General features: G+C 36.3%; 1 protein-coding gene across 1 annotated transcript; it reads right to left on the bottom strand.

The window, feature by feature from the left end:
• Positions 1–328: 328 nt before the first annotated feature.
• On the bottom strand, positions 329–5,300 carry LOC109218109 (phosphatidylinositol 4-phosphate 5-kinase 1-like). Its single transcript, XM_019382429.1, has 8 exons — positions 4,041–5,300; positions 3,617–3,781; positions 3,124–3,289; positions 2,844–2,954; positions 2,530–2,723; positions 2,326–2,444; positions 2,127–2,199; positions 329–1,100 (listed from the first exon to the last, which is right to left on the bottom strand). The coding sequence occupies exons 1-8, from the start codon at positions 5,054–5,056 to the stop codon at positions 827–829; spliced, it is 2,118 nt and encodes a 705-aa protein (XP_019237974.1). The 5' UTR covers positions 5,057–5,300; the 3' UTR covers positions 329–826.
• Positions 5,301–12,805: the final 7,505 nt, after the last annotated feature.

The following is a 12,805-nucleotide window of genomic DNA, read 5'->3' as shown; positions in this document are numbered from 1 at the left end:
CCTCTTTTGCTCTTCCTAATATAATTTTTCTTTAATATTCTGGTCTCCAAATATACAAATATGGACATACAAGCCCAAGTGTTCTAATACAACAAATGATAGATAACTCACTTCCTTAACTTCCCTTAATCCAAGATCCATTCCTAATACAACAACCGGGGGAATAACAATAGCCGTTCACCTAAACTAAAAATAGCCGGCGGATATATAATTTAAGTATATGTAACTGTGTATAATCTATGTTTACCGACTTGAAATAGTAACCAGTGAATGTGAACGGCTATTTGGGTAAGAATCACATAGTTTTGAACATGCTATATTGTGAGGATTCACCCTGCCAAATCCCATCTAGAATATAAGCAAAAAGATTTCCTTTACTGTACATTTGATCAAAAATCTCCATGTTCACTCTAGTCAACTCAAGAGTGACACAAAGCAAAAAGGGAAAAGAAAAAAAAAAGATATACATAGCTCACCTAGCTAGATAATCCTTGACATAGATAGCAAGGGGGACAAAAGGATAAAATAAAATTGGAGATCAATAACTTCACCTATCGCGTTCTCTTGGCCATGGACCATTAATAAGTTTCCAATAAAGAATGCATGGCTTCTAACATTGAGCCAGACCATTCATTCACACTTTACCAATGGCCAAGATCTCCACAAAAACCAGTCATCATATAATCAGCAAACAAGAACGTTAGCCGACCATGAAAGTAATTATGATCTCTTCTTGTTTCTCACTTGCCTGTCCCCATAAGCTGCCAAAGAATTAAACCGAAAAGCAACAACCAATTACATTATCTTCATGCTCTTTCCATGTTCATTACCCGTCGTCTACTTTAAAGATTCTACTTATAAAATCCCGAAATCTTTTAGAGTAGAGCTTTGGATCAACAGCAGATATGGAAGTGGGATCCACTTGTAATGACTTGTATGCATGTTCTAGCCTTTTGCTGATATCATAATCTTGAAGAATGTCAATAATGCCCAAGCAAAGGATAGCATAGCCACCCTGTGTAGAAGTTGACTCGCTTCCATTCCCTGTTGTATGAACTGCCCTTGCAGGCACGTTTGCAGCTGAACATATAGGAGGCTTCCTGAGACATCACAAGAGTCATGTTTGAAGCTCTTAACATTCGTAAGTTATTTTGAACATAGTTTTCTTTACATCTTTTTAAATTCAAAATTGAAAAATAATGAATTGATAGGAAATGATAAAATCCGCCTGAGAGATTCATTCAAGGCTAGAAGATTAACACACAGTACAGACAGAGAAACCAAATGACCATTTCTTAACTGGACTTAGTAAAGGTAGAAGTTTCTGTTGGAAGTCACATAACCAGCAACTTACGTATCCATGATTGTACCAGAAGATTGACAGACAAAGCTCCAAATTACTGAGGGGATAAGATAAAGCCCAACATCCAACGAATGATCAATAAATGGTTCCAAACTTAGCAGTCCTTGCTATCATAACCAAGACCGTACGTTATATATCTAGAGGTTATTTGTATAACTAGATGCAAAGTCAGCCAATCACATGAACTGTTCAACTATCAAATAGCTACATTCTTGACATGCACATTTTTACAAGTGTCCAAAGTGGTTCAACAGTTAAGGAATGAAGGTTGATTTTAACAGTTTCTTAATTGTTCAAGGATCTTGAATAGGTGCATTTTGATGTGCAGATGGTCTTTTCGGTCCCAAAACTAGCTTGTTGATTTTGGTACTACGACCAAAAGTATGCTTGCATGCACAAGAAAGAGAAGTTGATGGCTGAATACTGCAGTGGCCCAAAAGAAAACTGCTTGAAAATATCAATGTATCAAGCACATAATTAGATTGGAAGTAAAATAAAATGAAATAAAACTTCAAATTGCTGAGGTAGCTCTAAGAATATTTCATATTGTTCCTTTCTGCTGGCCAAGCAGGAAGAGAAGAATTAGAAACTACAAGATGGACACTTCTAGGAAATGAAGTGCACTTTGGTATCAAAAGAGGGGATGCCTACCCAATGTTCAGCATTTCCATAATATTATATTTCTTTTATTGATTGGAAAAGAATAGAGGTAATTACTTCAAAGTTACGGAACCGAAGAAGAAGAAGAGCATACAGGACATACCATTCCTCCATCATCTGTCCCATATCAGGACTCTCTGCATCACATAAGCAATAATCTTGAGCATCAGCTTTGCCTGAAAATATATCAGTGAGTATTCTCAGGAGTGATAAAATCAAGTTGCACAATAAGTATATCATAAAGCAGATAAAGAAATATAACAATTGCAATGTGGATGTACTAAGATTTCTAGAATTGGTACCGGAAGGTGACAAATTCATCTCGCCATTGGTGCTAAAATTGCAGAAATGAACACCAATCAAAAGACTGTAATCCATGATATTCTCAGCTTCCAGAAACTGACAATCTATATCAATTTGTCTGAGAACCAGAAGAACAAAGTCAGGCTGTTAATTCTATGAATATATAGACAAAAACAAAAGAAAATTGGACTATTATTTATTACCTTATAAGCTCTTTAAACCAAGATTGTCGCAATTGAAAAACAAAGTTGAGATCAAGGTCTTTAAACGTGGTAGTCTCATCGACCTCTCCTCCTGGCTTATCAGTTGTACGGCCATAAGAGGATCCTTTTAAATCAAAACGCTTATGGATAACACGTCTCGAATAGAACATGTTCCCCATAACAACAAAACGTGTCTGGTTTATACATTGAATAAGAGAGTGTAAGAACTCGAACAATAACTGCATACAGAACTATCCACAACATTCTTTGGAAATCCAGATAGTTTATAGCATTAAAGGAATCTCAAAACATACCTTTTGGCATCCAACCATTTTAACACAATGTAGACCAAAAAACTTTGTGACCAAGGAGCTTCTGTACTGACCAACATGTCGGTAATAACTTTGAAGCATCCTAATCAGCACCTGAGTAGCACGAAAAATAAGTAAAAAGAATCATATTATCTCCAGCAGCAATGTGTTGCTAAAGAATAAAGCAATAGTGCAAGTGATATATAGAATGTAGGCCCTATTCAAATAACTAACAGCTGTTTCTCTTCTTTTCTTAAGTATTGAGATGCACGCATTCACTAACCTTAACTTCGGACTTTTTCAAAGTTTTGATGATAAATCGGTCATCTTGAGTTAGATAGAAGTTGCTGCCACTTTTCCCAGGGGAAGACAGTTCCCTAAGTGCATCATTTCCACAGATAGCTAGCATGTACTCAGCTGGATCTATTCCAAACAATTCCCTAAGCTTCCTAACAACATAATTGAAAGGGAAACAGCAATTAATATAATGTTGAACTTTGCTCAACCACATACCAGCAGTGCTAATACCAAAACATAATTAGCTAAACAATAACGATAAGTCAATCTCTTCCACTAAAACGTGGAAAAATTGGATGCTGGAGTTCCACTAAACATAGTTGAAAACAATCGCTAAGATTCCTAACAACATACACGAAACGGAAACAACAGTTATTATAATGTTGCACTTTGCTCAACCACATACCAGTAGTGCAAATACCCAAAACCAATACTTAGCTAAATAATAACGATAATTCAATCTCTTTCACTATACGTACTTGAAAACCATGGGACAGTAGTCCTTCCATTTGAAGTCTAGGACCTGATGGGGCGGTGTAAATTTTGAACCCTCAGGCGGAAACCTTGTCCAGAACTTCTCATTGGGATCGAAATCCAAATTCCTTAATTCTCGGATAACTGAGGCGTGCTTCTGAGTAGAATACCTGTATAAATGCATAACATATGAATACATAACCAACTACATAAGATTCTTAAACTTCAAAAACATGGCCTAAATACATAACCAATTATATAAAGTTTTTTTTAATGATGGTGCGTCTTGGCTAGCTTGGGCGCACCTCGACTATTCCGCTGGGTACCTGCTACCTCCCACTAGCGCAGGTACCGAGAACTATATAAGGTTCTTATACTCCAAAAATCATGGCTTAATTGCTGAAGATAACAATAAAAAGTCGAGCATACCTAATACCTAGCTGAAGACTAAGCACCAAATCATAATTCTTATGTCCTTTCGTTATCACTTGCCCAGGCTTCTTCGTTTCCACAACTTCAGAACTCTTCTGAAAATCCCCATTTTCATCTCCTCCTTCAGAACTCTCACTCTCTTCATCGTCGTCGTTGTCATCATCATCATCATCCTCATTCCTAGGAACAAACGCCTCCCTATTATCAACAATATCACAAGTTATGTCGCCTGCTTCACCATCAGATTCCCATATACAAATCCTCGGTAAATTCACATTCCTTTCGCGCATATTCATCGTCACTGACGATCTCCTCAAAATCCCCCCACCTCCATTACCACCACCAACACCATTCCCACTACCAAAATCTTGTTTAGACAAATTACTCTCTCCCCACGAACCACCACCACCACCACTACTAGTACTACTAATACAAGTCCTACCATCAGGCCAACTAAAAACCCCATTTCCTTTAATAACCCCATTATCCCAATCCCCTTCATATCTTTTCCCATTACCCCAAATCATCACCCCTTTACCACACATAACCCCTTTTTTCCACTCCCCAATATACTCATTCCCATTCCCTCCCCACACATATCTCCCTTCCCCTTCTTGTAAATTCCATTTCCAAGAACCAACATACAAATCCCCATTAGCATACAACTTCTCACCAAACCCATGCTTCATATCTTTCGCCCACCACCCTCTATAAGTATCTCCATCAGCTCCAATAAATGTACCATATCCATCCATTCTACCTTCCTTAAAATCACCTTCATATGTTGCTCCTGATGGCCATGAAAACTTCCCTTTTCCACTTGCTTTCCCTTTTTGCCATTCTCCTTTATACATACATCCATCTGACCATAAATACTGACCATTACCGTGCGGCACTTTTCCTAAAAATGTCCCTGTATATAGATCTCCATTTGGCAACTGTTTCAGCTCAGAAGCTATAGCTATATTATCGTCATTTGTTGGCATAATGCGGCGTGAAACAGCTTCACGCATTTTTTTCTTTTTCTTTTTTTTTTGAGCTGTAAAGAGAAGTGATACTCAGTGCTATGTTCGCCGGAGAAAAAACGGAACCGACGACATTGCCGGTGCCGGAGACTTTTATATGCTATAGTTTTTCTCTCTCTTGCTTTTGCTTTTTTGAATTTTTTTTTGGTGGAATTGTCGAGCACTACTACTTTTATCAGTAGAGAAGAGTAATATAACAGCTTTTTTGAATTTTGTTGTCTGAAATGTGTTTGTTTTTTTTGTTTTATTTGGGGGTAGTGTACTTATATGGGACAAAATAAAAAATAGTCATATTTCAAAAGTAATAGAAATTTAATTATTTTTCTACTTAAAGATAAAATTTAAATAAAAATATTCTTTAAAATTTGGAAATATTCTAATATACATAGTGGAGTTTGAATTTTGTACATATGAGCTTTCAGCATAATGTACTAAAATTTTACAATGTGATGGAATTCCAACAAACTATATGGGAAGTTTATATGCAACAACTTCATAATCTAGCATATTAGTATGTTGGAACTTTCCGTGCGGTGGAGTTTCAACATAATATACTAGAAGTTTATACGCATTGATTCTATAATCACGCATATTATGCTAGAATTTTTTGTGCTTCAATAAAATAGTTACTATTTTTCAATGTTCAATTATAGTCAGAAAACTATGTTATTTTCGCTACGTGCATTGCATAGAATAGAATCTGTATTTTGTTTTTGTAAGGAAAATAAAAAAGAGAAAAAGAAAAAAGGCAACGACGACTTCAGAATGTGTATAAGAGTGGGGGTGGGTGAGTAGGGTGATTGGGTTTGGGGCGGGGAAATTAGCGACGTGCGCCCATTTTCTAATGATTTTCTTTTAATAATATAATTATAAAATCTGTTGTTCATTTATTTTGCTAGATTGTGTATCATTTTTTTTTTTTCCTTTTTTGTTCTTGGGTTTGAGAGCTACACTTATTCCCATTCGAGCTTAAGGTGAAAATAGGGAGATCAGCTTTCGGATCGGTAATCGAAAAGTAATCATCATTTGTAAAGTTATTAAAATATAACTATTGTTTTGTTGAAACACAAAAACTTCCAGCATAATATACTGGATTATGAAGCTCTTGCGTATAAATTTCCAGCATTTTTTGTTGGAACTCCAGTACGGAAAATTCCAGCAATATGTTGGAAATTCCAGCATATTATACCGGAATTTCATATGTAAAAAATTCGAACATATTATGCTGGAATTTTTTCAAATTTTTAAGGGTGTCTTTGTTCAGATTATATCTTTACGTGAAAAAAAAAATGCCTAAATATCAATTACTTTTGAAACTGTGACTATTTTTGAATTACCAATTGTAAATCTGGTTATTTTTGATTTTTTTTTTCCGAGTTTAAATTAGATGTAATGTAATAGTAACATATATAAAAAGAGTTTACACTGGCGGTGCTTTTCTTTCGTTTGAGAGCTAAACATATTCTTTTTAAAGTTTTAAGTAATATGAACTATTAGTGTAAATGTGTTAAAGAATTTTATAGTGCCATTGTACATAACTTAATTTTTTTTTTTTCACGACGATAACGTCTAAATTTTGGTTATCAACTACCTTTCCCTAATACAAAATTGGTTATTCTACACACCAAATGCAAAGAAATCAGCTATTATTAGTGTTTTTTGTTTTGCTGAAATTTGAAGTTTGATATATCTATTATTTACATTTACATATTCACTTTGTTAATTATTAGACTTGTTTAGAGTTTAAATTATATGCACTGATAGTGTAAAGTTTAAAGAATTTTATGCTGATTGTGAATGTAACTTAAACTCTTATTTGTATGACGACAACGTTTAAAACTTGTACTTTACTGAAAAATCAATTACCTTTCCCTAGTACAAAATATTCGTTATTATGCCCACTAAATGCAAAGAAATCAGCTATTATTAGTGTGCGCGCGCTGGAATTAGAAGCTTAATCTCTATAGTTTACATTTACATATCTACTTTATTGACTTAGTAGACATGCCGTGACACCATTGTGTGCAATGGCATGCACTTCGACAAATTTGATTTGTAAGTGAGTAGAATATAAGGTCCCGTTTGTCCATATTATTTTTTTTTTCTCAAAATTTATTTTTAAAATGTGTTTGTCCATGAAATTTTGCAAGTTATGGAAAAAAAAATCGAACATGAGTTTTTCAAAAAGTCACTTTTTCAAAAAAAAGAAATTCTCCATTCACAAAACTGCAATATTTTTTCAAGTGAAATCCGCGTCCAAACATAATTTCAAATTCCATTTACCAATTTTCAACTTTACTCCAAATATTACTTTTTTTTTATAACAAATGTGAATATTACCATAACAACCCAAATGCTTTACATCCTAAGAGCATCAAGTGTACTAGCTCGTCCCAGTACAACAAGATCTCAAAAAACAAAACCTTCTAAATATAGAACTTCATCCACTATAAAAGAAAAGAAAATCCACTGAACTACAGCCTAACTACACAATCGTTATATCAACAATGGACATTGTTTAGCTCTTCTGGACTCTACATATATGCTAATTCTTTCTGCGAGCTCCTTCTTCATTTGGCCAACACAGAATTCCATGTTTAGGTTGATTTGTCTAAAAATTCTCCAATTTCTAGCTTGCCAGGTATGATATACTATTGCTCCTAGGATTGCTGCTGCAACTTCCTTCCTGAAACGCTTCCAATGCCTCCTTCTAATCCACTGTAGTATCTCTGGTACTGCCATGTCTGGTAGTCTGATGTCAACCCAACTAGCCAGTGTATCTCTCATATTTTTCACCCAACTGTAGCCCCAAACAGATGTTGTTGTGTCTCTAAGACTCCTAGGTTACACATGCAACACTCAGCATCTCCTGTGATAGGAATGTGCATCTGTATCAGTCTTCCCATCGTTTGCATTTTTTGTTGATTTGCTAACCATAAAACAAAACTATGCCTAGGTAGCATCATTCTACTCCATACCAAATTCATTTTCCAACATCTTGACATATGCCCTAGCATTGCATTGTAACTGCTAGAAACAGAATAAGCTCCATTACTAGTCAAGATGTATGTGTTTCCATTGTACCATTGAGCCATGCCATGTTTCAAACCATTAATCTTCTTCCAATACCAGCTACAATCCACAGGTGGATTGTGATCCCAAATATTTCTACACGACCTCATATACACTTCATGCACCCATCTTACCCACAACACTTCCTTATTGGTCAACAGTTGCCATATTAGCTTACCAACAGATGCTATTATTTCAAAGTTTACACCCCTTAATATTTAACCCTCCATACTTCTTTGGTCTGCATAACAAGTCCCATGCTACCAATGCCATCTTTCTATGCCCTTCTGTGCTTCCTCATAGATACTCCCTACATTTCCTATCTACTTCTTTGAGGGAGTATAAAGACAGCTCCCCAAAAATTGTATATTGCAAATAGCACTGCATTAATAACTTGCAGTCTACCTACATAGGATAATTATTTTGCATAACCTGACTGAATTCTCATTGTAATCTTCTCCACTAGTTGATGGCATTCTACTTTGCTCCACTTTTTTGATGTTAAAGGTAACCCCAGATACCTCATAGGCAATGTACCCACTGAGAACCCTGTGTTACTTAGGATTGTCTGCTTAGTATCCTCATCCATTCCTGCTAGGAAAATATTTAATTTCTCCATGTTAGCCACCAATCCTGACACTTCACTAAAGTGATTCACTACTTCCATCATCCTATGAATAGACTGAATATTGCCTTTGCAAAACAACATCAAGTCATCTGCAAAGATTAGGTGAGTCAGCTTGGTATTCTTGCACATGGGATGGAACTGAAAATCTGGGAGCTCACTCATTTTATTCAGCCCTCTAGATAGATACACCATGACAAGAACAAACAATAATGGAGACATAGGATCCCCCTGTCTAAGACCTGTCTTCCCTTCAAAATATCCAAAACCTGCACCATTCACTTTTACTGTGAATATAGTTGTTGTAAGACACACCATGACCAGCTATATGAATGGCATTGGAAAACCATAGCCTTTAAGCACTTCCTCTAGAAATTCCCATCTAACCATGTCATAAGCTTTCTTTAGGTCAATCTTCATCAAATACCTTGGAGTAGTCTTCCTGTTGTAATGCCTCAATAGGTCATGACATATAAGTGCATTATGAATGAGATCTTCCTTCTATAAATGATGCTTGGTTGTCAGCTACAATTAGTGGAATGGCTTTCCTCAGTCTCTTACATATGATCTTAGAAATGCACTTGTAGAGAACATTGCAACATGAGATAGGCCTGAATTGGCTAGCCTGCAAGGGATTCTCCACTTTTGGTATAAGAGCTGTACTAGTTGAGTATCTGAGTAAGTAGTTGACCATTATCAAGGAACTCCAACACTGCATTGGTCACTTCCTCTCCAATAATTGACCATGATGCTTTTGTAAAATCCACTTCCATAGCCATCTGGTCCTGGACTCTGAGTTTCATTTATACTGAACATAGCAGTCTTTACTTCTGCAGCTGTATATGGTCTTACCAACTGCATTTGTTGAGTAGTTGACAGTATCTTTTCATTCTTCATAACACTTTGAAAGGCATGAGTCCTGAACCTACCCTTTGTTGCTAACAGCCCTTGATAATAGTCCACAAATATACCTGCTATCTCATCTTGATCCGATTTCATACTTCCAAACTTGTTAGCTAGTTGAATTATGGCTCTTTGTAATCTTCTATGTTTTATCACTGAAAAATGTATCTATTATTATCATCTCCCAATTTGATCCATGTAGCTTTGCTCCTCTGTTGAAGGAATACTTCTGCCAAGTAAGAAGATCTCTTGAACTTTTGGAACTTCTGCAATTCTTCTGCCTGCAACCCAGCATCCAACGGATTCCTATGAATTTCTGCTTGAGCTGTAGCCAAGGCCATTCTATCAGCATCAGCTACCTCAACAATGTTGCTGAAATATCTTCTATTTAGCACCTTTAATTTTTTGTTTTAGCAACTTTAGTTTCTTAACCACTCTGAACATATTACACCCTACTATATCCTGCTCCTATCCCTCCTTAACTACATCAATAAAGTTTGGATGAGTAGCCCAAACATTGCAGAATTTGAAAGCATCTTTTACCCTCCTAGGTGAGTTTGTACTTGATAGCTTGAGTGGACAATGATCAGTTATCCCCTCCTCTAGATATTGTGCCATATATACTGGAATTGAGTTGATCCAGGCTGTATTGATGAACACCCAATCAATCTTTGCTAAGATCCTACTATCACCATGTTTGTCCAAGTATACCTGCTCCCACTTGTTGGTAATTCAGCCCACTCACATTGTTCTATACACAGATGAAACTCTGCTATTTCAGCCATAGTTATATGATTACCTCCCACTCTATCTTCAATATCCAATACAGAGTTAATGTCTCCCATAACTATCCATGGACTCCCCATATTCCTACTCACTGTATCTAAATAACTCCAGAGACTTCCTCTTTCTTCTTTTGTATTGAAAACATATACTATAATCATCATAAAAGTGATTTGCAAACTGTTGTGAGTTACCTAACATGTAATTGCTTGAGCAGTCATAGAGCTAAGAGTGATTTTGAAACACTTTTGTCTCCATGCCAACCAAATTCTCCCACTATAATGTTCCCTCAAATTAGTTATACTCCCACATCCACCAAATAACTTATTAGCCACTTGGTCAATTTTTTCAGTCTTTATTTTTGTTTCCAACATACTTATCAACCCTATCTCTTCTTTATTACAAAGGAGTTTCACCTCCTTTTGTTTGTTAGGGGCATTCATACCCCTAACATTCCAACATAGTATGTTATCCATTACCTCTAGAAGGAGATGCTTTCCCTCCCACATTTCTGTCCACTTGGTGACAGTGCTCTCTGTTACAACATTATCATTTATCTCCGACACTTGAAAGTTATTATGATAGCTCTTATCTCCAGCTCCCTTCCCATGTTGTACCTGTCTTCCAGTAGTTACTTGCAACATTAATAGGAGTTATCCATTCTGCATTGTCCTGCCTAGCTTGAGTTGTTTGCTTTCCTGTTTCATTTTTTCTCCCTTACTTTTTCCTGTTTTCTGCCCCTGCCTCCTTACCAGTAGTTTGAATCACTTGTTCTGTTGCTACTTCATCCTTTTTCTCACTAGTTTCCTCTGTTGGTCTAGTATCTGCAGTTTGTTTCTTTGCTCTACAAACTTGTTCATCATGACCATATTTCTTGCATACTTTACACAATGTTGGCTTCCAATCATACTGCACTTTCTGTTCCATTAACACCCCTCTTTCATTCTTGAAGAACACTTTGTCTAGCAGTTTAGTATCCATCTAAACCTCAACTAGGAGGCGTGCAAAACTCAGCCCCACCTTCTTTTCTGTGTGACTGTCTACCATCAATGGTCGACCTATTAAACTCCCAATCTTGCTCAGGCCTTTAGGATCCAGTACTTGAAGTCCAGCCAGGCAGTTTTACCCGTATGTGGACAATATACAACTCCTCTTTGGTGAATTCCATGTCTGCATGCCATGCTTTCACGATGACTGGTTTATTGTCAAAGTGATATATACCACCTTGTAACACCTCATTCTTCCCTATCACTGAATCAAATCGCACTATCACTATCCCATTTTTTAACATTGACACCTTGTTTATACCATGTTTACCCCACAGTTTACGAACATATGCATTAAGCAGCGTGAATGACGGGTGAGCTCCCAATACATGACACACTATTGCTGATTTCCAATATTCAATTTCTGAATTTATGTCCTCTACCTCAATTTCAGAAGCAGGTGCCTTGTCATCTATTTCAGGCTCTACAAATTCAAGTTTAAAGCCAGCATTTGTTACCTTAGTTATATCAAAATTATCCCAGATGGATCCCCTAGCATTCAACTCTGGTGAAGCTTCAGCTTTATTAGCCCATGATAATTTCGCACTCCCAGCTCCAGAATTCATCATCTGTGGCGGTGTCGATGATGTACCTTCCCCTAATTCCCTAATCTGCATTCCTAATTGACTTGCAATTGGTGAAATTTCACTTCCTAGCTATTCGATTTCCCCTTGTTCGATCAGATCATCCATGCATGCTACTATTCCATTAATTTCTTCCTCCTCGAGCTGGTTTCCTGAATTTTCAACTACTTTTATCTTGTCATCCTTCTTCCTTTGCTGATACATACTTAAAGTAATAGTTTCTTGTGCCAAAATCGCCTTCTGTGAGGAATTTCAAGCTCTCTTCCCCATGGTGGCGCACGTTATGCTAACATGCGCTGAGAAAGAAATCCTTCCAGTATTATAAGGAAAAAATTTGTACTACTTATTTTCAAAAATTACAATTTTTAAGTCAAAACGCCTACTAAGATTATATGGTCGTAAGACTTAACTTCATGTTACTTTGTGTCACAAAATTTAAATCTACTTTCTATTATTCTCAATTGGTTCTGCCTATTGTATATATACATGTTATCTTAAGAATTTTTTTATATACCTTTCTTGAATAAATTTTGTGAATCAATACTGGGTGAGACCCCTTATAAATTGGTATCTGCGCCACTAAGAGGGTGTTTGGCTAAGCTTATAAGTTGGTGAAACTGGCTTATAAGCACCTTTTGGCTTATCTACGTATTTGGTAAATACTCAAACGGGTCGTTTTGTAGGAGGCATTAGAAAAAATAATGCAAGCATAGCTCTATGCATT

Source organism: Nicotiana attenuata, unplaced genomic scaffold, assembly GCF_001879085.1.
Source record: "Nicotiana attenuata strain UT unplaced genomic scaffold, NIATTr2, whole genome shotgun sequence".
Lineage (NCBI taxonomy): Eukaryota > Viridiplantae > Streptophyta > Magnoliopsida > Solanales > Solanaceae > Nicotiana > Nicotiana attenuata.
Note: the sequence above shows the minus strand (reverse complement) of the source record. Positions and strands in the feature narration are given on the sequence as shown.

Coding starts and splice junctions, on each gene's coding strand:
- LOC109218109 (XM_019382429.1), bottom strand. CDS start 5,056: ATGCGTGAAGCTGTTTCACGCCGCATTATGCCAACAAATGACGATAAT. Junction 2,200..2,325: donor GATGAATTTGTCACCTTCCG/GTACCAATTCTA, acceptor ATATATTTTCAG/GCAAAGCTGATGCTCAAGAT. Junction 1,101..2,126: donor GGACAGATGATGGAGGAATG/GTATGTCCTGTA, acceptor GTGATGTCTCAG/GAAGCCTCCTATATGTTCAG.